The sequence below is a fragment of the Balaenoptera ricei genome, chromosome 20 (assembly GCF_028023285.1).
Source record: "Balaenoptera ricei isolate mBalRic1 chromosome 20, mBalRic1.hap2, whole genome shotgun sequence".
NCBI lineage: Eukaryota > Metazoa > Chordata > Mammalia > Artiodactyla > Balaenopteridae > Balaenoptera > Balaenoptera ricei.
This window is the reverse complement of record NC_082658.1, coordinates 57,469,838-57,497,749: the sequence shown is the minus strand read 5'-3', so window position 1 is coordinate 57,497,749 and position 27,912 is coordinate 57,469,838. Positions and strand designations below refer to the sequence as shown.

General features: G+C 40.8%; 2 protein-coding genes across 5 annotated transcripts in view; one reads left to right on the top strand and one right to left on the bottom strand.

Annotated features, from left to right (window-relative positions):
* LOC132355247 (uncharacterized) overlaps nt 1–27,912 on the bottom strand; it is a 296,430-nt gene that overhangs the window by 168,560 nt on the left and 99,958 nt on the right. For 2 of the 4 annotated variants that reach the window (XM_059907486.1, XM_059907488.1), the window contains one exon: nt 12,149–12,252. In XM_059907486.1, the coding sequence (XP_059763469.1) occupies nt 12,149–12,171 (23 nt within the window). In that variant the 5' untranslated portion in view covers nt 12,172–12,252. Of the gene's footprint in view, nt 1–12,148; nt 12,253–22,668; nt 22,700–27,912 lie in introns of those variants that run through there. The other 2 variants (XM_059907489.1, XM_059907487.1) reach the window with 2 other exon arrangements.
* Nucleotides 526–26,601, top strand: LOC132355249 (myosin-8). Its single transcript, XM_059907491.1, has 38 exons — nt 526–750; nt 1,442–1,585; nt 1,671–1,827; nt 3,416–3,443; nt 3,544–3,652; nt 3,736–3,828; nt 3,963–4,026; nt 4,998–5,096; nt 5,188–5,291; nt 5,446–5,584; nt 6,676–6,794; nt 6,872–7,021; nt 8,156–8,326; nt 9,229–9,538; nt 9,647–9,714; nt 11,358–11,445; nt 11,531–11,648; nt 12,008–12,131; nt 12,223–12,359; nt 13,832–14,087; nt 16,102–16,344; nt 16,437–16,613; nt 16,690–16,835; nt 16,920–17,010; nt 17,097–17,486; nt 17,920–18,046; nt 18,380–18,498; nt 18,626–18,822; nt 19,959–20,142; nt 20,227–20,392; nt 20,488–20,612; nt 21,544–21,852; nt 22,816–23,019; nt 24,000–24,125; nt 24,209–24,379; nt 24,564–24,668; nt 25,228–25,323; nt 26,329–26,601. Exons 1-38 carry the CDS (start codon nt 541–543, stop codon nt 26,476–26,478), a joined length of 5,814 nt encoding a protein of 1,937 aa, XP_059763474.1. The 5' UTR covers nt 526–540; the 3' UTR covers nt 26,479–26,601.

Below are 27,912 nucleotides of genomic sequence, written 5' to 3'. Positions count from 1 at the left end.
CCATCTAAAAGGCAAAGATGTTTTCGATAGCTTGGAAGATATCAATCTCCATTTGCACAAAACAAACCTTCCCTCCTAACTCTATGACTGTCCTAGCAAATGGCAGATGCAAACATTATGCAGAAGGAAAAGTGGGGATTAAAGAATGACAGTTGCTATAAAACAATCCATCAACAACAGTCTTAGCTATAGATATTGTTACAGTTTAGAGAATAAAACATGCAAGGATTCCGTTCTCACTCAGTTGTAGATGCCCTAGCCCTGAAGATCAAGATACGCCATCTGGGAAGGAAATTTTCAAAGCCCTAAAAATGAAGCCTCAAACTGCAGTCTTATTCCAAACCAGCCGTGTGCTAGGGTTACTGTATGAGAACGCTGGTCAGCAACAGCTTGGGAGAATAGTTACAGCCCAGGCAGGCGATGGAGCCTCAACATTTCTTTCATTTCAAATCCTAGCTCACATGTATAACTTCCGGTTTCTATTTCTCCTCTCCCTCATTTTTTCCCCAAGGCAAAATTCTCTCTAAATAAATCGCAGCCATGAGTGCGAGTTTGGACGGTGAGATGGCTGCTTTTGGCGAAGCTGCTCCCTACCTTCGAAAATCGGAAAAGGAGCGGATTGAAGCCCAAAACAGGCCCTTCAATGCTAAATCATCAGTCTTTGTGGCGGAGCCCAAGGAATCCTATGTGAAGAGCATCATACAAAGCACAGAAGGAGGGAAAGTAACTGTAAAGACAGAACGTGGAGCAGTAAGTAAAAACAAGGAGAAAATACTCCCCGCTTTATTCCTCCACCTCCTCGCTTCAACTTGAAGCCTTCGTTGCTCAGAATCTCTAAGCCTACTGCCAATACAGACACCCTTCTGGTCCATTAACAGACATCAGATTTGGAAGGTTAAAGAAATTCTCAGCAGTAACCTCATTTCTCCCTTTCCCAACTACCCAAAGGACTTTAAAGCCACTAGGCTTGGCCTCCAGCATTTCCCTTCAATTTCTCACTTCCCAGTCTAAATCCCCAAACTTGGGAGAAACAAAAACTAGCTTCTCCTATCAAAACAATTACTATCTACTTAGATAAACAATGTATTAATATCCCCATTACTTCCCCCCAAATTGAAGTTTCTTGTAATAAATGGCCAGGAAAAATGAAAAATTAAACCCATTTAAGTAAAATGAAATAAACTGATAAATAAACCTGGGACAAGGAAATGTGGGAGGAAAAAAGTATTTTTTAAAGACTAGTACATATTCTAGCTCATCAGAGGAAACAGATTTTCTTACCATCAAACGCTAAGATGAATGTATTTTCATGCCTTTATTTAAAAGACACCGAATAATATAATGGAAAGTGTCCACAACTGTAGTCTTATAATTAAAGCAGATAAACATAAATCCTACCTCCAACCATTAATACAAACTTGTCTCTTACTTTACTTACCAGACTCTAACTGTCAGAGAAGACCAAGTCTTCCCCATGAACCCTCCCAAATATGACAAGGTTGAGGACATGGTCGTGATGACCCACCTGCACGAGCCAGCAGTGCTGTACAACCTCAAAGAGCGTTACGCAGCCTGGATGATCTATGTGAGCACCCTTCAACATCTCTTTATTCCACCTATCTCTCCAAGTAAAAACAAATCCCACATGTTGAATATTCTGATTTTCTCAGACCTACTCGGGCCTCTTCTGTATCACCGTCAACCCCTACAAGTGGCTGCCGGTGTACAACCCCGAGGTGGTGGCTGCCTACCGAGGCAAAAAGCGCCAGGAGGCCCCGCCCCACATCTTCTCCGTCTCTGACAACGCCTATCAGTTCATGATGACTGGTGAGTGAGTGATGCATCTATTTACAGAAATGTGGAAATAGAATCTTTAACGAACAGGCTTTGGGCTTTGATTACAATAATACATTGCAGCCACCTGGGGCTTCACTGCTTTCAAGAAACTTTCAGAGCTGTAATAGCACATATTCTTCCCTGAAGCCATTCTATAGATGAGTAAAGTGAAGCTCACTGAATGCATTGACCTACCCAAGCTAACCCAGCTGGTAGCCAGAAGCCTAGTTGAAATAATTAGTAGACCTCTGTAAACATATTTGTTGTTGCTTTCTCACATTTTTTACTTTCTGATCTGGACAGAAAAAAAGTTCAAGTAGATTTTTAAAAAATATCCACATCCACAGCAATCAAGGAAAATAGTTACCAGCCATAGCGGGAAAGCTTTGTGAATTCTTTATCTTTAAAAGACACAGCTAATATCACTAGCCTTTGGGGTAGAACAGGAGTAAAGAAAGAGCTATGACTTTCCTCTCAAAGATTTTGAAGCATTTTCCTACAAGAATAGAAGAAAATAGAAATCCCTCTTTCTTTGAAAACTGTGGCATTTGACCAGGTTAGAGACTAGAACATTGTTTTCTTATCTATGCTCCCACTAGATGTGATATGATCTTTCTTGTATTTTCTTCTATTGGAAAAAGAAATCAATCTGAATATGTTCCAAAATCTGTCTCTACTTCCCTGAATAGAGCTTTGAAGTTCTCTAAAGTCTATATCCATATCTAAATAGCACCCAAATTAGCATCTATTTCTCTGAATAGATTTTTTTAGATTTGAGAATGCTCTAAAATCTATATCAGTATAGAATTAAAGATTTAACAAATCAGAAAATTGGTATATATCCAACATATCAGTCATATAACTAGTGACAATTTTTATTTTTATTACTTAGAAACGTGTATAAAATAAAAAGGAAAATAAAAGTAAATGAACACCAACATTTACAGTTCCAGATCCCTTCCTTTTTTAGTATTACCAGCTGTCAAATTCATATGAACAACCGGGAGGAGGCCAGGTAGCAGAAAAATATATAAACTGGAAGTCAAATAGACCTAAACATCTTGATAAGCTATGTAACTATTAGAAAAGTCACTTATTTCTCTCTGGGTTTGTTTCTTCATCTGTTAAATGAAACTTCAGAATTGTATGATTTTTACTGAAGTAGTTACAGATGAAATTGTATGATGCCTGGAATTTTCTTTAAAATAACCAAGTGAGTTTAGGATGGGAGTACAGGTTATACAAAGTTGGCCAAATAATAACTGTTGAAACTGTATGATGGGTACATAGGAGCTCTTTATACATTATTGCCTCTACCTCTGTATACGTTTGAAACTTCCCATAGGTTTTAAAATTAATAATATTTTAAGAAGAAACAGATGATTCTTTGCCTCTCATTTTCATAAGTTTTACTCCAAGAGGCAAGTACTATCTGGGAGCTACACACAAAACCAAGATCACAGGCAACATCTTCAAAATGTTAAAAAGGATAAACTGATTAATCTTTACAGAGTCAATAATCTTTGTACTGAATGTGTACTATTTTTAAAAACTGATGGTCTTGATTTCTTTTTTACAGAACGTGAGAACCAGTCCATCCTGATCACGTATGTGATTTTTTTCTTCTTCTCTGGTTTGTGGTGATTGTCTTAGATGTCGACAATGTGAGCTGTAGTTCTGATCTCTTCTCTGGTTTCTCTTTGACAGTGGAGAATCTGGGGCAGGAAAGACTGTGAACACGAAGCGTGTGATCCAGTACTTTGCAACAATTGCAGTCACTGGAGAGAAGAAGAAGGAGGAAACTGGCAAAATGCAGGTGGGTCTGACTGGCGTGTCAGAATCAAGACTGGCAGCGCGTGCAGGAAGCCCCAGATGTGAGGACTGTTCTTGCCTTCGCAGGGGACTCTGGAAGATCAAATCATCAGTGCCAACCCCCTGCTGGAGGCTTTTGGCAACGCCAAGACTGTGAGGAATGACAACTCCTCTCGCTTTGTGAGTCTCTGGGTCACAGAAGGGTTTTCTCAGGTCTTAAATGCCCAAAAAGGCATGTCTGAGTTATTAACTCAACCTCTTGTTACTCGTGTGCTAACAGTTTTGTATATAACATCATCTTTTTCACTTGCAAGGGTAAATTCATCAGGATCCACTTCGGTACCACAGGGAAACTGGCTTCTGCTGATATTGAAACATGTGAGTAACAGGACCATTGAAAATCAAACAGAGAAACAAGTGATATCATTTGCAGGGATATTTTGCAACACTTGTTGAGCACTGAGCCTGCTGGCGGTGTTGCCCGTGAGCTAATGCCAAACTTATCCATAATCGCTGTGTGCTCTATTTACCTCAGTCTCAGACTGATGGCTCTATAACACATTCTGCAATTCCTGCCTCAGAAGCAACTATGACATTTTCTCCAGGAAAAACAGTAGGACTATCTATGGACTCCTATGAGTTATCTATAGGCTTACAATACATTTCTGTGATTTGCTCTTGATCTGAGGTTTTTTTTTTTTAAATAAATTTATTTATTTTTGGCTGTGTTGGGTGTTCGTTTCTGTGCAAGGGCTTTCTCTAGTTGCGGCGAGCGGGGGCCACTCTTCATCGCGGTGCGCAGGCCTCTCACTATCGCGGCCTCTCTTGTTGCGGAGCACAGGCTCCAGACGGGCAGGCTCAGTAGTTGTGGCTCACGGGCACAGTTGCTCCGCGGCATGTGGGATCTTCCCAGACCAGGGCTCGAACCCGTGTCCCCTGCATTGGCAGGCAGATTCTCAACCACTGCACCACCAGGGAAGCCCAATCTGAGCTTTGGTAGGTGTTTCCAAGGTAGTCCCTCACCAAAGAATCTAAGGTGATCTGAGGAAGGAGGGGATATTAAGGATCAATTATAATACAGAGGTCGCAGGTCATCCATATGCAAAGTTGATTTTTACTAGAGCATGCATACTTCACTCTCTGCTCTTAGATGGTGAGAACCTTGGGTAATTGCCATACGTATTTGGAATTCTTACATGTAGTACCAACAGGATCGATCATCACATTGAAATCTCAATGGAGCCTAACGTCATGTCCCCAATTTTAGCCAAAGACACTGCAGTTCATTTAATATCTCAGCAGCATTGATATTTTTTTCTAATTCAATGTCTATTTCCCTCTCTTTCCAGATCTTCTAGAAAAGTCTAGAGTTACTTTCCAGTTAAAGGCAGAAAGAAGCTACCATATTTTTTATCAGATCACTTCCAATAAGAAGCCAGATCTGATTGGTAAGGATGAACTTAAGTTCACAGACAAAAGTTAATATTTTTGTTAACAACTTCTAATGTAAAACATACACCCTGAATTCTATGTATCCAGAAATGCTCCTGATCACCACCAACCCATATGACTATGCCTTCGTCAGTCAAGGGGAGATCACAGTCACTAGCATTGATGACCAAGAAGAGCTAATGGCCACTGATGTAAGACACACACTCACTTTTTAAAAATCCATTATGTATGGAAATGACAATAGCAACCACACTATAAGTGTGGTTACCTTAGAATATAGAGTAAATTCTCCAAAATATGTTAGTCTCTTCTGCCCTAACTTTGTCCTGTCATTTCTCCTGGCAGAGCGCCATTGACATCCTGGGCTTTACTCCTGAGGAGAAAGTGTCCATCTACAAGCTCACAGGGGCTGTGATGCATTATGGGAACATGAAGTTCAAGCAAAAGCAGCGTGAGGAGCAAGCAGAGCCAGATGGCACCGAAGGTACCAAATGAACCTCCATCTGGGTTTAAATTAGAGAATACGGCAAGAAAAAAAAAAGGTTATTCTAAACTCACATTTCCTTTGTAGCTGGACTTCTGAGGGGCAGGCACACATTTACACACACTGCATGCTTTCCTCACCCACTTTCCCTCCTCACATCTCCATATCTCCGTCTTTCTATGCAGCCCAAATGAACCCTAATAGCCACTTGCAAGGATACATCTAAAAAGCACAACCTGGGGCCAGATCATTAGAGAGGGAATGAGTCAGAACCGTGAGGTTGCTTCGCCTTAGCAATGGCGAGAAGGTATACAGGATAACTTGGCATATTGGTCTATTTCAGCACCAGCTGGGTAAACCTAGTGGAGGGATACAGGGTCTCGCCCAAACACAGAGCTGGGGTTGGAGGACATCTGTGCACGTGTGTGTGTGTTGTCTACATTTAACCCTCAGACAATCTAGGCAACAAGTAAGATAAAAAAGAAACTGAGAAAGAAAAATCATATACTCTATGTATGGAAAGAACATGGAACTTACAGGATCTACCACGGAAGCTAAAGTTATCTGCTCCTTTAAGCCTTTCCTGACCGCCCTGGCTCGACATTCTCTCTCCCTCATTTACATCATAGTCACTGACAAAATTTTTGAAGGGGACTCTGTAGGAATCATGCACTAAAATTTAATCCTCACATTTTCAGATAAAGAAACTAATTTGTTGAGGTTAAATTGGGAGGAGCTAAATTGAGATAAGGTGTATTTATCTTACCTTCCACCCCCACCTACTGTGTCTTAAGAGCAGGGACTCTGGCTTTTGTGTTACATAAATTATTTCCATAAACACTGGACATATTTTTATTGTTGTTAAATTTCTCAGGAGTTGCTTGCAACAAATCACCAAAGGCCAGTGTAACTGACTGACCATTTATTAGCAAGTACATGCTCTAATATACAGAGAGCCTCACCTGATCTTCTATAGAATTATTTAAAGCTTTTTATTTAAATAATAACGAAAATGGATGGAGGAAAATGGAAAGACTACCTTGAAGAAGTATCTGCTGTTAAACAACATTCCTTGAATTGTGTCTCTGCAGTTGCTGACAAAGCTGCCTATCTCCAGGGTCTGAACTCTGCTGATCTACTCAAAGCCCTTTGCTATCCCAGGGTCAAGGTCGGCAATGAATACGTCACCAAAGGCCAGACTGTGCAGCAGGTAAGTGCACAACCTCAATGAATCACACACATCCCAGGCCTTTCATAGTGCCAACAAACATTACTCTGTCCATGAAGGTGTACAATGCAGTGGGCGCTCTGGCCAAAGCCGTCTACGAGAAGATGTTCCTGTGGATGGTCACCCGCATCAACGAGCAGCTGGACACCAAGCAGCCCAGGCAGTTCTTCATCGGGGTCTTGGACATCGCTGGCTTTGAGATCTTTGATGTGAGTTTATCTTCATATTAATAAAAAGTGGGAGAAAGGCAATTTAGGTTTTGATATACTGAGTATTATTATTCATTTACACTTGTAGTGTCTACATTGCTCTCTCCAGCATGGCACCTAGAACGAAATAGCTAGGAGGTAACTGGATAATAACAGAAGTAATAATAATAGCTAACATTTATCACAAAGCCTGTATTTCTGGCTTCTCTACTAAGCACTTCAAAATGTTACCTCATTTAATCTTCACAACAACCCATGAAGGAGTAACTGATATTACTTCTAATTACATGTGGAGAAACAGATGCAAGAAAATCAAAACACTTGCTAAAGGTCCTCCAGCCATATAAGGCAAAGCCACGACAGGAACCTGGCTATGTAACGTTTGGTCCATACACAAGGCACCTCCCATGGAGGAGAAACGGCCTAGAGGTAGAAGCGTAGTGACAGTTCATAGTCTTCCCTCTTCCAGATTCATCTGACACACACCATTTCCCCTCTGGGGCATCAGCTTTATCATCTATAAAATGAGGGTGTCAATTATTATAAAGACTCCATCAGATCTTCAATTTCTATACAACATCAGGTCCCCACTTTCACAGACCTGACAATGAGGATTTACCAAATGTTTGATATGAATAGAAGAGCAATTAGCCTATTAATTTCACTCTGCACATCAACTAAAGGTCTTAAGAAAAGCTTTCCTTAATAAGGTGATGCCAAAAGTGAAAATGTGACCTTTATCTTGAATTGTGGGGGGGGGGGGGGGGGGTAAAAGAAGTGAGGCTTTGCAATGAATTACTTTCATCCTTAAATCTGAACCATAACTCATAGGATCATGGTTATACTTTTAATGCACATTTTTGCCCATGCAATCTTCAGGAGGTGGAAAGAGGTAGATTCTACCAGAACTCTTGCTGTGTGATTGACAGCTGTGCCTTTAAATAATGCTCAGAAATCATGAAAAGGGTTCATGTCAAAAATGATTATTTTTTCCCTGGGATTTCTGAAGAGACAACAATCAGTTTAAACTTTATTTCATTATTGTATTCCACATATTTTCAATAAAAGATTTTTCAGTAATGAATTCTACTGCTATAAAAATCCACTTAATGTTGGAAATTTGGTTTTGTGCAGTTCAACACCCTGGAGCAGCTGTGCATCAACTTCACCAACGAGAAACTGCAACAGTTTTTCAACCACCACATGTTCGTGCTGGAGCAGGAGGAGTACAAGAAGGAGGGCATCGAGTGGGAGTTCATCGACTTCGGGATGGACCTGGCTGCCTGCATTGAGCTCATCGAGAAGGTCTGTTTGACTTCTAAAGGAAAGCCGAACTGAAAGGATAACTTTCCCAAGTGCCTTAAGCAACTCCAGAATGTATTACTGTAATCTTAAATAGACTGATATCAGAACAAGTTAGAAAATTACTTTAGAAATGACTTTCTCTTTTCAACTTTTACGTAAGAAGAATCAGAGAGTGTTTAGCTTCATTTTGTCGTAACAAGTTCTGTTCTAACACTGACTCAGATCCAAGTTTAAAGCAGCATCTCTATTGAGATGGTCTGCTTCACTAGAAGAACTACCTCATTTGTTCTAAATCTATCTCCACTATGATCCAAGATGTCAACAATAGAAATAACTATTTTCTAAATCAAAATTAATGCACAGGTCACACAGCTAGGGCTTATATCAAAGGTAATCTGTTTGGAAGTCAAGAGTCAAATTGCTATGCTTCTTCATAATCTATCTTTAAGGGATTAAATGCACAAAATGTCTTAAATAAGGTTTGCATTATTTATACCGTTAAGTTATTGCATATAAAGTAAACATCATTCTAAGTCAGTAAGTCCTTTTCATAGAAAAATAAAACTCTGACAATAGATTAATTCACCAAACAGGGGAAAATGTGGTAATCACATAATCCCAGAACATTTTAATAAGTCGCCCCCACTTATGCAGTGCTGACATTTGGAGTTTATATCCAGCTATTCTTTTAATTGAAAATAATGCTATGTATTGAATGTGAGAAAGAATGGTGGAAAAGTCATTCTAGTGATAACAAAAGGACCTCTTTGAGCTATGACCCTGGTTTACTTTATAAATATATTTAATTAGGAGTGCTCATAATTCAATCAAACAACAGCCACTATGTCTATATCTTTTGAGACCAGATAGGTTGACACCAATGTCTACTTTTCTGAATTCAGCCACTGGGCATCTTCTCCATCCTGGAAGAGGAGTGCATGTTCCCCAAGGCCACAGACACCTCCTTCAAGAACAAGCTGTATGACCAGCACCTGGGCAAGTGTGCCAACTTCCAGAAGCCCAAAGTGGTCAAGGGCAGGGCCGAGGCCCACTTCTCGCTGGTTCACTACGCGGGCACCGTGGATTACAACATTGCCGGCTGGCTGGACAAAAACAAGGACCCCCTGAACGGCAGTGTGGTTGGGCTGTACCAGAAGTCTGCAGTGAAGACTCTGGCCAGTCTCTTTTCCACATACGCTAGTGCTGAAGCCGGTACTTTCTGTGCCCCTGATTTAAATTAACCTCTCCCCACAGAACGTTTATATACCATTCCAGCCTCTGGGACTCTACTTTCGTTGATGGGTTTTCTTTTTATCTTAGACAGCGGCGCAAAGAAAGGTGCTAAGAAGAAGGGCTCTTCTTTCCAGACTGTGTCAGCCCTTTTCAGGGTAAAGTACAAATTTAATTCGAAAAATCTATTCAGTTTCTATGACTTATCATAATTAGGATAAGAATAAAGGATTTAGAATAAATTAGGAGGGAATGGAACGTTAACAGGAATTACTTCAAATATTCCTTCTTGTCAGGGTACAGCCAAAGCAATACTCCTCCTGTAGGGCTGAATGTTTTACCTCTTATTCCTTATTATGCTCATCTAATGTATTCAGGAATTCCAAAATGCCCTTCGAAGCTTTCTTGCTATATAATAAGGCCGATTTTTAAGGAAGCACAGCTGAACTTCAAAGGTCTCCCTGTGGAAAGCCGTATCTTTATTCCACTAATGTTGCCCTTTGAGAATGTTCCTGAGTTCCCCTTTGAGAACTGAGCCTGAGACATACCCTTTAGGACATCCTTCCACCAAATCACATCTTTGTCCTCCGAGGTGGATTTAATTTTTTGTAATAGCTGAAAATTATCTAAAGCCAAACCTAGTGATTTAGATTGATGATTAAGACAGAAAAATCTCTCTTAAGAATAACAGTAATAATAACATTACTACAAATAATGTGATTCTCTTAGATGGCTTAAAAACTGGCTCTTTTAAAGGGGAACATATGGAGCATCTGGTCTAATGGCTGCTTTGTCAGGATTTCTATGGCTAAGTCTCGTTCTTTTTAAAACTAAAATGCAGATACTATGTATGACCTAAACAAGAAAACAGCCCTGTTCTTTTTTTCTCACTACCAATTTGCATTATTTCACCAAATATGCCCTTGTTTCATCAACTTATCCTTGTACATAATTGCAAGATTAGAAATTCACATTACTCACTTTATTTCCTAATAGTTAACTGAGATATGAAAAATAAAGCAACTCTGCCTTCTCAACGAATATACCTAAGAAATACTGAGAAATAGCTACTTGCTAGTTTTCTGTGGTGGAGTAAAACACCACTGTCTGTCATAATCAGTTACTCTATTTCTGGAATAACTCCCCCCATATGCTTCAGACTGTGATCATTCTCAGGTACCCAAGATCCACTCACACAAGGTCATGTAGTCTTATGATTTTAGACTCTTCCAAAAAAAAAAACCAAAAACCAAAAAACAAGAGGTTACAGGTCCCAGGGAATAATACACTCAAGGAAGGAATGGCAAACATTGGGACAGTGGCTAACCTAGGTTACCACTGTAAACTACTACTGTGAAAAATATTAGCGCTGAGAGAGATGAAAGAGGCCTTAGAGGTAATCTCAACTATTTTCAGATGAGGCCCAGAAAGAGAAAAGGGATTTTATAGAGTCAAGCAGCTCATTAGTGGCAAAGCGAGACTGTAGTCTTTTGTCTTCTGATTCCCGGTCAAGAATACTTCCTGTGTGTCAAGGCTACTGAATTTGCAGTTTGTTTACAGGATAGATCCTAGGTGTCATAAATGAATACCAGGGAGAGCTGCATTTCTTCCCAGCACTTTAGCCTTTCAGTTATTTGGCAGGCTAGAACTCTTGAGACCTTTAAAACACAGAGCAACTGAAGCCTCATAGACTTTTACCTAATATAGTTAAGAAAGTGCCTAGGTTCGTTCCATATAATTACCAAAAAAAGCAATCTGAAATAGAACTTTCTCATCAAGTCCCTTCTACCTGGTTTTCTAGGAAAATTTAAATAAACTGATGACCAATCTGAGGAGCACACACCCTCACTTCGTACGGTGTATCATTCCCAACGAAACCAAAACTCCTGGTAAGATCTAAGAGCATGAAACAATCAAACAGGCACAAGTTTGAAAATTCAGTGCCCAGTAGTAAGTACTCTGATTTATTTTTAGGCGCCATGGAGCATGATCTTGTCCTGCACCAGCTGAGGTGCAACGGTGTGCTGGAGGGCATCCGCATCTGCAGGAAGGGGTTCCCAAGCCGAATCTTATATGGGGATTTTAAACAAAGGCCAGTCTCCCTCTGTCATATTTCACTGAATGCTGTGACTAATTAATCATTTTCACTGTTGTCCTCTGTTCATTGTTTTTATGTATCCTGCTTCATCAATACTACGAAATTAAGTCAAATAATATAGTCTTGTGGTGCTAGAACAGAATACAGGCTAGAGAAAGTGGCATTTCTTAAAAATAGGATGGAAGCATGCATTACCTTGTGGAAAAATCATATTGTTTTACTATCTGAACCTAAAAGGACAGCTGGATTTTCTACTTTTGCTTTTTCTCTTTTTACTGACTTTTTTTGGTGTCGTTTGGTTTTCATATATGATCACACCTTCCTAATCATTCTTTTTTTCTTCGACTGAACAGATACAGAGCTTTAAATGCAAGTGCTATTCCAGATGGACAGTTCATTGACAGCAAGAAGGCTTCTGAGAAACTTCTTGCCTCTATTGATATTGATCACACCCAGTACAAATTTGGACATACAAAGGTATGGCTATTACTTACACCTGATCCAAGTCCTCTGCCATGGCTGTATCTCCTGTAGTCTGGCGATGATTTGGAACTTTCCCTCTCTCCAGGTTTTCTTCAAAGCTGGCCTGCTGGGTCTTCTGGAAGAAATGAGAGATGAAAAGTTGGCCCAGATTATAACAAGAACTCAAGCCATCTGTAGGGGATTCCTAATGAGGGTAGAATATCAGAAGATGTTGCAAAGGAGGTAACCATGCAGAGGATAAGGACTGTAAGGTCTCTTAGAGACTTTACATCGGTCTTCCTTACTCAGTAACTCTTTCATTTTGTGGTTAACATGTACTTCTCACCCAGTTCGGAACTCACTCTTACAACACATCAGCCTCTGCTTAACCCCTCACACTGGGATTCCCTTCAAAACTTCTCTCCTCCCTCAGTTTCTCCCTTTCATTCATCTCACATACAGCAGCAGGAATCATTTGCAGTAAGCACTATTTTCATCATGCCTTATCTGTTTGCGGTTCCCCACGGTCTCCCACATCAAATCCAAGTTGCCTGTGTGTCTGTCAAGGCCACTCTCTATTCCCCACCTCATCTATCATCTCCCACCGCACAGCCTTTTCCAGCCAGGCTAAACAATTTGCTTATCTCTTTCTCTCCTGTTTGCACAAGCCCTCCCCTCTCAGCCTAATTTATCTCTTTACCAATTCAAGACTTCCATTTCCGCTTCCTCTAATTAACCTCATCCAACCCATCCACCCAGCACTACTGCATTCCCTGTCCTTACACACATGTTTTGCATTCATTTTGCTCATCTGTACTTATTTACTTCTGTGGTATAAGTGTTCCCAAGTCTTTTCCATGTGTCAACATTATGGTTTATGTCATGATATCTGCCTTCTCAGAGATATGGTTCTTATAAATTGGACCTACAGAAATAGAATCTCCATTTTAACAAGCTTGAAGAGGCAAACACATTGTTATAAGGCAGGTAAACCTTGCCAGTCTATTGCTACAGTGTGCAGGAATATCTTTTATTACTATTTTAAAATGTTATTTAAATAAAACAAATTTTGTAGCTAAATGCTCTGCAGACATTAACAATCTAACTGAGCAGGTAAGAAGTAGGCATTTGAAAGGACTTGAGAAAAGCCAGTCTATTATGTGAAGAAACTAACAAAAGTTGTTTATGGAGTAGATAATTCGGCAGCGATTAAAATAAGAGGAGAGGTTTCAAGGAAAACAGGGTAAACCATAAGCTCAATTTAGGTGGGCAATTAGGAAAGCAAGCCATGCCCTTTCACAGGTCACATCAGTGTGCCGAAGGCCAAGCAGCACAATTAACTTACACCTGCCACACCCACTCCCAAGTCACTAATATTGTGATTTCTCAAATGTTCTTAAAATGGTACGTGTTGCTCATATATACGAAGTATTCCTCCTCTAAAGTCAGCTTCTTTGCTAATGTGACAGGGACTTGAGAACACACAATCGTTCAGTATGAGCAGTGCACATTAGCAAAGTGGTCATACTGAGGACCGCTCTGAGTGTGAGGGCGTGTGTGTGTGTGTGTCCTGCATATAAAATATACAGAATTTGACACATCATTTACATGTGGGGGGGTCATTAAAAGGGGAGTTTGTATGTAAAAAAAATAATACTAACAATAACATTGTCTCTAATGGATCAATCTACACTGATACTTTTCGGTCATTTCAGAGAAGTCCTTTTCTGCATCCAGTATAATGTACGTGCCTTCATGAACGTCAAGCACTGGCCCTGGATGAAACTCTTCTTCAAGATCAAGCCCCTGCTGAAGAGTGCGGAGATGGAGAAGGAGATGGCCACCATGAAGGAAGAGTTCCAGAAAACCAAAGATGAACTTGCCAAGTCAGAGGCAAAAAGAAAGGAACTGGAGGAAAAAATGGTGACTCTCTTGAAAGAGAAAAATGAGCTGCAGCTCCAGGTTCAATCTGTGAGTACTCTGTGTGCTGAATGCACCATGTCATGGAAGTTCTGGAATTCACATACACTCTGGATTTACAAATGGCCTTTTCTTGAAAAGAAAATTTCTAGTTGCTTTTTTCAGTATTTCACTTAACTTTCAATATTCCTGTGAAGAAGTAAGGCAGCAACTACTTCCAAATTGCAAATGGAAAATGGGAGATTGAAGAATTTATTTCACAATATCACAAATTTAATAGGCATGAAGGAAGCAGTTTAAAGGCAAGCCCCCAAAATCTCAGTCATTTTACTCATCTGCCTTGCCTGCTTCATCCCAGTCTTAAGAGCCCTATTTCCTGAATACAAGTGTATGAGATTGTATTTAAACTCATAAAAGACAGTTATTCTTATTTCTCTCTGTATCTCTTTTCCTCAACCCCCAGGATTTAGCTCAATAAATTCATTTGCAGTTACTTAAACTGAACTACCACGGTGGAAGACAGAGCTAGTGACCGCTGTGATTCTTCCTTTGATACTGATCCTGAGTTCTCAAGGCCTCTGTTTATTGGTTAAAGAAGAAGTTGTAATCAGAGTGGGGATAGGCTTGGCATCAGCACTCTGGCCAAATACAACCTCCCATTTTCTTGGTCCAACAAGCCCAACAATGTCATGAAGAAATCTGTATAAAAAAAAGGATAGTTTTCTTAAAATGTTTAAGCTATTTTCAACTTTTCCTTCTGACAAGTTCACTTATATGAAGGTTACATTTTCCCAATCACAGCCTCTTCATCTTAACCTCTTTTCATAGGTATTATCATTAGTCAGTGAGTAAATATATACTGAGTGTATGACTATTAAAAATAAAAGCGGGGCTTCCCTGGTGGCGCAGTGGTTGAGAATCTGCCTGCCAATGCAGGGGACACGGGTTCGAGCCCGGGGTCTGGGAAGATCCCACATGCCGCGGAGCAACTGGGCCCGTGAGCCACAATTACTGAGCCTGCACGTCTGGAGCCTGTGCTCCGCAACAAGAGAGGCCGCGATAGTGAGAGGCCCGCGCACCGCGCTGAAGAGTGGCCCCTGCTTGCTACAACTAGAGAAAGCTCTCGCACAGAAACGAAGACCCAACACAGCCATAAAAATAAATAAAAATTAAAAAAATAAAAATAAAATAAATAAAATAAAAAAATAAAAGCAAAGGAACCCTGGAAGGCCTCATTATCAAACGTTTAAGCATTTTAAAAACTTAAGATATAAACAAACACTGAGAAGTTAAAGAAATTCCCCAGCCCAGAGTAATAAGGTCGTGGCTGAACTGATTTTTATGAGTCCTTTAATCATTTATAAAAACCTCATTGAGTTACGTAGTTTCTCAAAATTACAAGTTCTTATATAGTCTAATATTCATTTTGAGACTAATAGGTAATTCTTAAAATGGAAATGGAAACCCTGGACAATTATACAGCACTGTTATGGTCTATCAGGGAGGTTTTGAGTATATGAAAAATGCTTCATGGAAATGTATTTATAGGCATAATATTACGTAGTTTTCCTTTTTAAAATTCAATGTAGCAACTAGTTGTTTGAGGCAAGTAGGGAATGATCAAAACCAAAACTAACCAATTTGACTAAGTCAAAAATCTTTGAATATTATAGTTGAAATGCTCTTAGCAATCATTTATTCCAATCCTCTTAATTACATGAGATAATTGAGGGTAAGAGGAGTAAATCAATTTGCGCAAGGTCATACATATGGAGGCAAATTTGGGACAAGAACCCAGGCTTCCTTTAGTCCTTCCACTCTTCTACACAATACTTTTTAAAATAGTCAATTGCTTCAATCCAGTCATTTTTCAGGCTAATTTGCTTCTAAATCTATAGTGCCATATCTAATTAGCTACATTTCTCCAGACAATGGAATGATGTTCAATTAATTTATATTCATACTGAAAAATTCATTAGCATTCAGTAAACACTACTACTTTGTGCAAAGAACAAGTTCAAAATAAGTAACAATTCTCTAAACAGCTCAGCAAATCTCTCCACAGGAAGCTGATGCCTTGGCTGATGCAGAGGAAAGGTGTGAGCAACTGATTAAAAACAAAATCCAGCTGGAGGCAAAGATCAAGGAGGTGACTGAGAGAGCTGAGGATGAGGAAGAAATCAATGCTGAGCTGACGGCCAAGAAGAGGAAATTGGAGGACGAATGTTCGGAACTGAAGAAAGACATAGATGACCTTGAGCTGACACTGGCCAAGGTTGAGAAGGAGAAACACGCCACAGAGAACAAGGTATGAAATATATTTGTATACAGCATATAGAGACTCTGCCATCTAACTAAGCTGCTTTAGAGCAGAGATAATCTCTTCCTTAACCTTTCTAGGTGAAAAACCTCACAGAAGAGATGGCAGGCCTGGACGAAGTCATAGCTAAGCTGACCAAGGAGAAGAAGGCCGTCCAGGAGGCCCATCAGCAGACCCTGGATGACCTGCAGGCAGAAGAGGACAAAGTGAACACCCTGAACAAAGCTAAAGCCAAGCTAGAGCAGCAAGTGGATGATGTGTGTTTTTAATACCCATTTGAAAGTTTTTTTTTAATATACTTTCCATTTTTAACAAAGTTTATTTTCTCATTAGCTTGAAGGGTCTCTAGAACAAGAAAAGAAACTTCGAATGGATCTAGAAAGAGCCAAGAGGAAACTGGAGGGTGACCTAAAATTGGCCCAAGAATCCATAGTAGATATAGAAAATGACAAACAGCAACTTGATGAGAAACTTAAAAAGTAGGAATTCCAGAAAAAAGATTCTATGCAACATCATCTTTCAATTCGTATGGGTACTAATACGCCTTGTTCTTCTGTCTAAAGGAAAGAATTTGAAATCAGTAATCTGCTAAGCAAAATTGAAGATGAGCAGGCAGTAGAAATTCAACTACAGAAGAAAATCAAAGAGTTGCAGGTGAGTCATCTCACCTCCATTTGTTTCTGCACCCAAAAAAACTGAAATTGAGATGAGTTCACGTTAACGTGCTGTGTCACTGCCAGGCCCGCATCGAGGAGCTGGAGGAAGAGATCGAGGCGGAGCGGGCCTCCCGCGCCAAAGCAGAGAAGCAGCGCTCGGACCTCTCCCAGGAGCTGGAGGAGATCAGCGAGCGGCTGGAAGAGGCCAGTGGGGCCACTTTGGCCCAGATTGAGATGAACAAGAAGCGGGAGGCCGAGTTCCAGAAAATGCGCAGGGACCTGGAGGAGGCCACCCTGCAGCACGAGGCCACGGCGGCCACGCTGAGGAAGAAGCACGCGGACAGTGTGGCCGAGCTGGGGGAGCAGATTGACAACCTGCAGAGGGTCAAGCAGAAGCTGGAGAAGGAGAAGAGTGAGATGAAGATGGAGATTGACGACCTTAGCAGTAATTCAGAGACCATTTCCAAAGCCAAGGTACCCAATACTGTCTTTAAATGAGCATAGTTAATAACCTGTAAGAACCCTCATTGTTCTCTGGCATTAAACATTGTTTGTAGGCAGTTTATAGCACTGATCTAAAATTTTGTATTCTAATATATTCCATTTTATTTCATTTTTTTTAAAATACTGGATATAATTTGTTAAGATTATTTCCAAATCTACTTTAAGTATCAGTGTCAAGTATCACTGGGATAAATGAATGAGTTCCAACAATGAGCGCTTTAGGGAGATTATGCACCCGTCATACTTGAATCCTAGCATGTTCCATAGAGTTGGTGCCATAAGTTTCTACTCACACTTGACATAAATTTATTCACTCTAAAAATATTTTAAGAATCCAGTGGTAACTTTTTTTTTTTTTTAACTGTATTCAATGTCTCATCTTTCACGGGTACATGTGCCGTAGGGAAACCTTGAAAAGATGTGCCGCGCTCTAGAAGATCAAGTGAGTGAACTTAAGACGAAGGAGGAAGAGCAGCAGCGGCTGATCAATGACCTGACGGTTCAGAGAGCACGCCTGCAGACGGAAGCGGGTAGAGATTCCCTTAGTCCCGCAATTATGTACTAGACAAAAGCAATCCCGGAAGTTCTGAATTAACAGCAATACTCCCATATTAGAGGGGAGTAATCAACTATAGGAATTTGCTGAGCGGGTTAGAAGAAATAAAAAAAAGCAAGAAAGAATCAGCAGACTAGTTTATTTGTTACACTACAATAGCAATGCTGCTTTTTAATCTAGCCAATTCTGTAACAATATTTATAATTAGATAAAGTATATATTTGTCATATACATATAATTATATATACAAACTTTAGGCTTGTTTGTTTATGCCATGAACAAATTCCTTTACTTCGGTAATTCTTAGGTGAATATTCCCGACAATTGGATGAGAAAGATGCTTTGGTCTCTCAGCTTTCAAGGACCAAACAAGCATCTACGCAGCAGACTGAGGAGCTGAAATGTCAGCTAGAGGAAGAAACTAAAGTAAGTTTTACCAAAAGTATTCTCGACTGATCAAATCTAAACATATTCAGTTGGGTTCTCCTTTAAGTGTATAAATTAAATATCACTGAAGAAATGAATTTAAGTCACTGAACTCATACTTCCACAGGCCAAGAACGCCCTGGCCCACGCCCTGCAGTCCTCCCGCCACGACTGTGACCTGCTGCGGGAACAGTATGAGGAGGAGCAGGAAGCCAAGGCCGAGCTGCAGAGGGCGCTGTCCAAGGCCAACAGCGAGGTGGCCCAGTGGAGAACCAAATACGAGACGGACGCCATCCAGCGCACAGAGGAGCTGGAGGAGGCCAAGTGTGTACTGTGAACTCTAGAGGAGCGACATGACATGGTTTCCCAGCTGCCCAACTCAGCAACTCCCAGAAACAGCTGTGATGATGATGATAACATAACAAAAGCAGAAGCTACCCTAAGTGCATACTGTGTCAAATACTATCCTATTATTAACTCATTTAGTTTTCATAGCAACATTACATTGCATTATTATTCGTATCCCTGTTTTACAGATGAGGAAATTGAGACTGTGAGAGGTTAACCAACTAACACAAGAGCATATGATTAATAAATAGTACAGCTGGGATTAGAACCAGACATTCTGATTCCAGAGACCACCTTCTTAAGTACTGTAGTACAAAGACAGATCTCTTAAAACTCATGTTGGAGGCCATCTGAACTGTGCAAAATGTTCAGGGTTAGTCTGAATAAAGTAAAGCCTTAGTCTGGGTACAGACCAAAGGAGACCTTCAGGTAGATCTTCTAGAGCATTACGGCTAAAGGTTTTTGTGTACATTAGGCATGTATAGTTGGCACACAATTGGGAGTAAAGCAAGAATGAAGGCAATTCAGAAGGAATAAAAAGAAAAACCCTGCCTTTGCTTAGACTACATGAATTATCCTGATTTATTTATCCATTCCTCTCTCAGGTGAGACTGACCAAATATATATTATTAGAAGAAACTGGTTATTTTTCTCTAGGAAGAAAAGTATATAAAATAAAATGTAAAGTCTGAGAAAGCAAAAGAATATGCCCAGTATATCTGTGCCCAATTAAATATCTAGTTAGTCTCAAATCCTTTTTGGAATGAGATGAGATATAAATCAATCAATAGAACTGCCCTGGCTAATCATTCTCCATACCATACTCAATCAGAAGCCCTGAAAATCGTGAAATCATATGCTGTAATATACATACAATGTCAGCTCCAACAATGGCCTCTAACAATTCAAAAACAAAAAGGACTTGAGTCCAGTTGTTCACCACTTTGGACCTTTTCACAGTTTAATCCATCTGGAAAGCAGTTCTGGCTACCACAGTTTTGAAAACCATGCTACTTGACATTGTAGAAAAAGGACTATGAAAGGGGGCTGAGGAGTTTAGCACTTGCCCCTGTTCCTGACCTCTCTCCTTAACTGCCTGGCTAACTTTTCAGGAAGAAGCTGGCCCAGCGTCTGCAGGAAGCCGAGGAACACGTAGAAGCCGCGAACGCCAAATGCGCTTCCCTTGAGAAGACCAAGCAGCGGCTCCAGAATGAAGTGGAGGACCTCATGCTTAATGTGGAGCGGTCTAATGCTGCCTGCGCGGCTCTCGATAAGAAGCAAAGGAACTTTGACAAGGTGGCCCAGCCTGCTCAAACTCTACCGATGTTTTACTTAGTCTCCCTTTCTCCTTCTATTAGCTGACAGTTTACCGCTTTTCAGGTCCTATCAGAATGGAAACAGAAGTATGAGGAAACCCAGGCTGAACTTGAGGCCTCCCAGAGGGAGTCCCGTTCTCTCAGTACTGAGCTGTTCAAGGTCAAGAATGCCTACGAGGAATCCCTGGAACAACTTGAAATGCTAAAGAGAGAAAATAAGAACTTGCAGCGTGAGTGCTCTTGAACTTCCCTACCCTATATGGCCCTGGAAAGACCTTTCCATGTTATATCAGTCTGACCACTTCTCCCTTCTGTTCACCCACAGAGGAGATTTCGGACCTCACTGGGCAGATTGCTGAGGGAGGGAAGCAAATCCATGAACTGGAGAAAATAAAGAAGCAAGTGGAACAAGAGAAATGTGAAATTCAGGCTGCCTTAGAGGAAGCAGAGGTATGTATATTGATGTTGTGGGGGGAAAATCAAAGATAAACATTGGTGGAAACACCACTGTTTTCATTGGGCAATGGTACTATGAGATGGATCCATGATTACAGAGCAGGTGAGAATCTGAACTCATATAACCTTTATGAAGGGCAATTTGGCAATAGTTATCAAAAGTCTTAAAAATGTAATAATATGACCTATCAGTTCTATTTCTAAGAATCTATCCCAAGAAAATTATCCTAAATGTAGGCAAAGCTTACACACAAGATGTCCAATCCAAAAACAAGGTAAAGCAAACTATAGAACATCCATATGATGCAATTTTCTACAGCCATTAAATGTAGTTAATATGGGGAAATATTTATGGTAGAGGATAATTTTTAAAGCAAGACACACATTTGCATATACAATATAACTTTATCATGTATAAATATATATAAATAGGAAAAAAACTAGAAAAAAAATGTACCACATTAAAACTGTGCCTCTAAGTGGAGGCAAAATAGGAAGGTTTTGTTTTTATAAATTACCCCACATTCCACAATGGACACATATTTTGTAATCAAAAATATATATGTTTTAAAACTGAGAATTTCTACAACAGGAATCACGTGAACATTTTAATTTATAGAACGGGAGAGAATTCCTGTTTACTACACATAAGTTTAATCATATAATTTTTGTTACTACTCATATGAATAATATTTGTATAGCACTTTATACTTTACAAAGCACCCTTATTACAGAGTTGCCCAATAAAGTCTATGACTGAATAAATTAAAGGATGATTTACCTAGTAGGGTCCTAGAGCTGTTTTATTATACTTTGTAATATTAGACAAACTGATATTAGTAAGAGTTTGGCTCACAAGGGAATACCCTCCAAATATTCATTTTCCATTATTAATTATTAATTAATTGATCACTGTTTTGTTAAGGCATCTCTTGAACATGAAGAGGGAACGATCCTGCGTATCCAGCTGGAGTTGAACCAAGTCAAGTCTGAAGTTGATAAGAAAATTGCTGAAAAAGATGAGGAAATTGACCAGCTGAAGAGGAACCACATTAGAGTCGTGGAGACCATGCAGAGCACACTGGATGCTGAGATCCGGAGCAGGAATGATGCCCTGAGAGTCAAGAAGAAGATGGAAGGAGATCTGAATGAAATGGAAATCCAGCTGAACCACGCCAACCGCTTGGCAGCAGAGAGCTTGAGGAACTACAGGAACACCCAAGGGATCCTGAAGGTAGATGGGCCCACATTAACAGCCCAGACAAGTCAGGGAAGTGACCCGTCTCCCATTCATCACAACACCTTCTTGTTACACCATCCATTTTTTTTTTCTTTTAACAAATTATACAGTTCATAGTATGGAGGTAGCTAAAAATAAATACACATAGAATATATATTTATTTATTTTTGGCTGCATTGGGTCTTTGTTGCTGCACGCAGGCTTTCTCTAGTTGCGTCGAGCAGGGTCTACTCTTCGTTGCGGTGCGCGGGCTTCTCACTGCGGTGGCTTCTCTTGTCGCGGAGCACGGGCTCTAGAGCGCAGGCTCAGTAGTTGTGGCACATGGGCTTAGTTGCTCCGTGGCATGTGGGATCTTCCCGGACCAGGGCTCGAACCCATGTGCCCTGCACTGGTAGGCAGATTCTTAACCACTGCGCCACCAGGGAAGTCCGAATATATTATTTTTAAAGAAACGTTATATAAAAGAACAAACAGAAGCCCAGAGATAAGCTATAATACGAGAGAAATTAAAAGACTTTGGCACCAATAGGCCTGAGGTCGAGTCTTAGTTTTGTCACTTACTAGCTGCCTGATTTTAGGCAAGTTATTATAACGTCTCAGAACCTCTGTTTCTTCTACTAATTAAGAATGAAACTACCCACCTCATAGGGTTACTTGTGAGGATGAAGTGAGAAGACAGATGTCAAGTGCTGGGTACAGCATATGGAAAATGCTCCATAAATTATAGATACTGGTGACTCGCACATGAAAAATAACAAGTTGATGGCATAAAACACAACAAGAATCAGTCTCCTGATAATCCTCTCTCACCTAAGCAGGTGGCATCCCCATTTTCATGCTCCTTCAAATGACAGGCCTGTCATTTCCTGTTCCTGGCACCAACCCATTCTTCCAGTTCATCTCCTGGGATGTTCACATCCTCTTCAGAGTGTCTTAGCCTTTTTATTAACTTAACAGGATACCCAGCTCCACGTGGATGATGCTCTCCGGGGCCAAGAGGACCTGAAGGAGCAGCTGGCGATCGTGGAGCGCAGAGCCAACCTGCTGCAGGCCGAGATCGAGGAGCTGCGGGCCACCCTGGAGCAGACGGAGAGGAGCAGGAAGATGGCAGAGCAGGAGCTCCTGGACGCCAGCGAGCGCGTCCAGCTCCTGCACACCCAGGTGGGATCCCCACATCAAACAAATGCTGGTGTACTGTAAAGTGACGAATCAGAATTATAATATGGAAGTACTCTATTTTTATAAATATGTGTATATTTAAAAGGATGGGGGAGATGCTTTAAAATATTAATTGCAATTACCTTGAAGTGATGCGATTATAGATGATTTTTTGCTGTGTGTTCTTTTTAAGATTTTCTACCAAAACAGGGCAGGGGTATTACTTTTTTTATTTAAAAAGAAGATTTGACTCTAGATTATTTTGAAAACCATGGTGTGGAATAAACTTGAATAAAGACATCTGTTGACTCCAAAATCTGAAAATGTTCCACGTAGCGTTTCCCACCAGGAGCGCTTTAGCGTTCAGCACTGCTACGTTCACAGTCCCTGTGCCTTGCAGGACACTCAGCATCGCTGACCAGCCCGGGCGTTAAATGCAGTAGCACACCCTAGTTATTCTGACAACCACAAATATCCACTCCCATACATTTCCAAATACCCACTGAGGTGATATTGCTTCCCTTAGAGAACCACTGGGTTGAAATTTTAAGAAAATGTTTCGTAAGAGTAATTCAGTATTCCCCAAGGGAGCAAACCATTCAAGTTAACAGAGAATCGATTCCTTCTAACTGAGAAACTCTCAGTGCCAGGCTCTCACAAAAAGAATCTACTCTTTTCTAATATTTCCAACCTTTTAAGGACAGAACACTAGCGATGTCTGGTTGACATATAATTGAAAGAGCAATTAACTAATATAGACATTCTTGAACCTCCATGTCCTTATGCATAAATCAGATGGACATTGGGGCAGTGGCGGGGCAGGGTAACCAACCTTGCAAATGATTAACATTTTGCACTGAACAAATATTTAAAGTTCAGTGAAATGTTGCCATTAGTCCCCTGCATAAGCCAACGAGTAAGACATTTGTAAAATCCCAAGTGTGCAAACTGCAGGTCTTGTAAATTTCCACTACTTTTAACAGAACACCAGCCTGATCAACACCAAGAAAAAATTGGAAAATGATGTTTCACAACTCCAGAGTGAAGTGGAAGAAGTAATTCAAGAATCACGCAATGCAGACGAGAAGGCCAAGAAGGCCATCACTGACGTGAGCAAATGAGCATTTGTTTAACGACACTGTGTGTTACCTGCCATTACCAGGTTTATTATACTGGTTTATTTACTAATTAGGCGGCCATGATGGCCGAGGAGCTGAAGAAGGAGCAGGACACCAGCGCCCACCTGGAGCGGATGAAGAAGAACCTGGAGCAGACGGTGAAGGACCTGCAGCGCCGCCTGGACGAGGCTGAGCAGCTGGCCCTGAAGGGCGGCAAGAAGCACATCCAGAAGCTGGAGGCCAGGGTGGGTCTCTCAATCTCTCTGAATCCGGGAAGTGAAAACGGCACTCCCCCATCCTTCTCTCTTCTTGTATATTGACTCCCATCCTTATCCTGTGGCTGGGGACAGCCACCCAATATCGTCAGTAGGTCCTGAGTTAATTAACATCCCCCAAAACTGACTATATAAGTATCTTTCTTGATTGTAGGTACGTGAGCTTGAAGGAGAGGTTGAAAGTGAGCAGAAACGTAATGCTGAGGCTGTTAAAGGTCTGCGGAAACACGAGAGAAGGGTAAAGGAACTCACCTACCAGGTAAGGGGAAGAGCTTTCTAGAATATCCAGACTTCCTGCACAAAGGGAAATTGAAAACCTGGTGACTATGTGGTACTCACAAATAGCTACATGTTAACTTGATATACATAAGGGGCAAATGACACAATCACCTATCACAGACCCTTTCCTAAGCTAGGAAAATCAGGAAGGCCTTTAGAAAATCGTGTAAGTGAGGAAAGAATACAGGTTTCAAAGACAGATAAACTGGTATTAGTCCTAGTTTGGCCTCTTACTTTTTAAACTTGGATAGATTACCTAACACTCTCAACCTTAATTCATCACCTGTAAAATAGAATAAAAACATCTACTCACCAGAGTAGGGAGGTAAGGATTAGAGACGTGTGTAACTCTCCAATATAGTGCCTGCACACAGTGGACATTTAACAAGAGTGGCTACTGTTAATACTATGAAGGAAGCCTCAGAGTTGACCACATTTACCCCAGGCCCACCTGCCATCATATCAAAGTGATTTACTTCACCACCTGTGTGGGTTTATTTTGTTGGATTCAATGCAGACCATTTTTTTCAAACTTCCAGACTGAGGAAGACCGCAAGAATGTTCTCAGGCTGCAAGACCTGGTAGATAAATTACAGGCAAAGGTGAAATCATACAAGAGACAAGCTGAGGAGGCTGTAAGTATCTTTAAGCCCTTGAGGGAAGAAGAAAACTTTGTTGGGGGTAGAAAGTCTATTAAGAGATTGTGTTAATGAGAAAGAAAGAGACCAAGTAAGAATATGTCATTCTTATTTTAAGAGAGATGATATAAATATGAATTTACCCCCAAATCCTAATTATAGAATAAGACCTCAAGATGAGATATTTTTATTATTAAGCAATTTGTAGGGGTTGGGGGAAAAAAAGAAAATTCCAAATAACCCACCTTACTTGATAGCTGGAAAGAATATCCAGCAGAAAATCTAACACCATGATAAATATTCCTCTCCCTCTAGAAATGCACAAAATCAATTGTTCCCAAAAGCCAAACAGAAATCTTTTACCCCAGCTGACTCCTTCCCTCACTACCACTGTCATCAGCAGGGACTTATCCCTGCACATTCGCTGTAGCAAATTAGGATGTGTTGGAAGATTCTCCAGCTTCACTTTTCCTGGTTGTTCCCCACTCTTCCAGACACAATGTAGTGGGTAAGAGGTAAGAAAAGGGAACACGAAAGGGAGAGGCACGAATGGTAGTAAGTCCAACCAACAAAGGGCATACTTTCTTCCTATCCCCATCCCCCCACCCGCAGCGTCTCTGTATACCAGAGTCAAAATATATGGCAAAAACATTTCAACTGGGATTTTCCCAAAGTTAGAATTTGACCTTACATTTACTGTCTAACCTCTGTGAGCGAGCACACATGGGTCTCTTCCTCCTTTCCACTCAGTCCATACATCGTAAATAGACTTCACGTATACATGGGTTTGACATAATGAGCTCGTCTCTTCCATTTCAAAACTATTTCTTCTTCCATTCTTTAGAGTAAAAAATGTAATCGAAGTTACAAGTTCTGTCTGGATTTGAAATCAGATATGACAAACAAACCATAAGAAGGAAATATCTGAGTTGAGGAAATAATCCTGTTTGTGACAAGTGCAATGAGAACCACAAAGTCTAACTCTCACAACTTTATTCTTAGGAGGAACAATCCAATGCTAATCTTGCCAAATTCCGCAAGCTCCAGCACGAGCTGGAGGAGGCCGAGGAACGAGCTGACATTGCCGAGTCCCAGGTCAACAAGCTGCGGGTGAAGAGCCGGGAGATTCACACACAAGTCAGTGCAGAGTGAACACATCTGCCTGATGCTGCCAAGGGGCTGAAGAAATGCACAAAATGTGCTATTTTGGGTCACTTGCTTTGTGATGTTTTTCTCTTAATGTTGAATAAATAAAAACTACAGTGAACTGATAAACTGAACCAGACTCATTTATTTCCAAAATTATTTATTCTCAAACCCAGTTCTCACCTAGCTATTATTTTTTTAACATTATATATGGCTTTGTGGAACATTCACTATTTGTACCTCCCTCACCACCCAGCATCCCCTTTCCCATCTCCAGCTCCACCACACACACACACACAATTATCTTTTACTGGACTTAATTTTATTAAATCTCTCTAGACTGTTACAAATGACTAAGGAAACCACTCACTGAGGTTACGCCTTCAGACAGGACACACTCATGCACCCACTCCGCAGGTGGTTACTGAGCATCTACTATGCGCCGGGCACTGCTCTCAGTACTATGGGAATAGCAGTGAACAAAGCATAGTTCCCTCCCTCTGGGAACTTATATTCTGCAAGGAAAGAAAGGCAGTCAACAAATAAGAAGCTGTGTCTACTATATTTAAAATAGATAATCAACAAGAACCTACTGTATAGCACAGGGAACTCGGCTCAGTATTCTGTAATAACCTAAATGGGAAAAGAATTTGAAAAAGAATGGATACTTGTATGGGTATAAATGAATCACTCTGCTGTACACCTGTAACTAACACATCATTGTTAATCAACTATACTCCAACATAAAATTTTTGTAAAAAGATCTACAAAAAAAATAAGAAGCTGTGTAATGTGTCAGATAAGTGCTCATGAGAAATAAAAAAAGTAAGAGGGAGGCAGTTAGTACTTTGTAGAGAGGAGTCAAGCAAGGCCTCTCTAAGAAAAACACGTTTGAGCTGAGACCTGAAGGAAGCAAGAGTATTCCAGGCAGAGGGAACAAAAGAAAATGCAAAGGCCCTGAGGCAGGGGCAGTTTGGCATGTCCCAGGGACAGGAAGGAGGCCAGCAGGGCTAGAGGAGAATGAGCAAGATAGTTACGGCATAAGAGAGGAACCTGGGATCCCAGGGATCATGTAGGGCTTCAGGGCCACCTGAGGACTTTTTTCTTCACTCAGAGTGAGATGGGAAATCTTTGGAGTGTTTTGAGCAGAGGACTGATATTAACACACATTTTAAAAGAATCACTCTGGGGACTTCCCTGGTGGCGCAGTGGTTGAGAATCTGCCTGCCAATGCAGGGGACACAGGTTCGAGCCCTGGTCTGGGAAGATCCCACATGCCGCGGAGCAACTAAGCCCATGCACCACAACTACTAAGCCTGTGCTCTAGAGCCCGCAAGCCACAACTACTGAGCCCGCATGCTGCAACTACTGAAGCCCTCACACCTAGAGCCCGTGCTCTGCAACAAGAGAAGCCACCGCAATGAGAAGCCTCTGCACCAC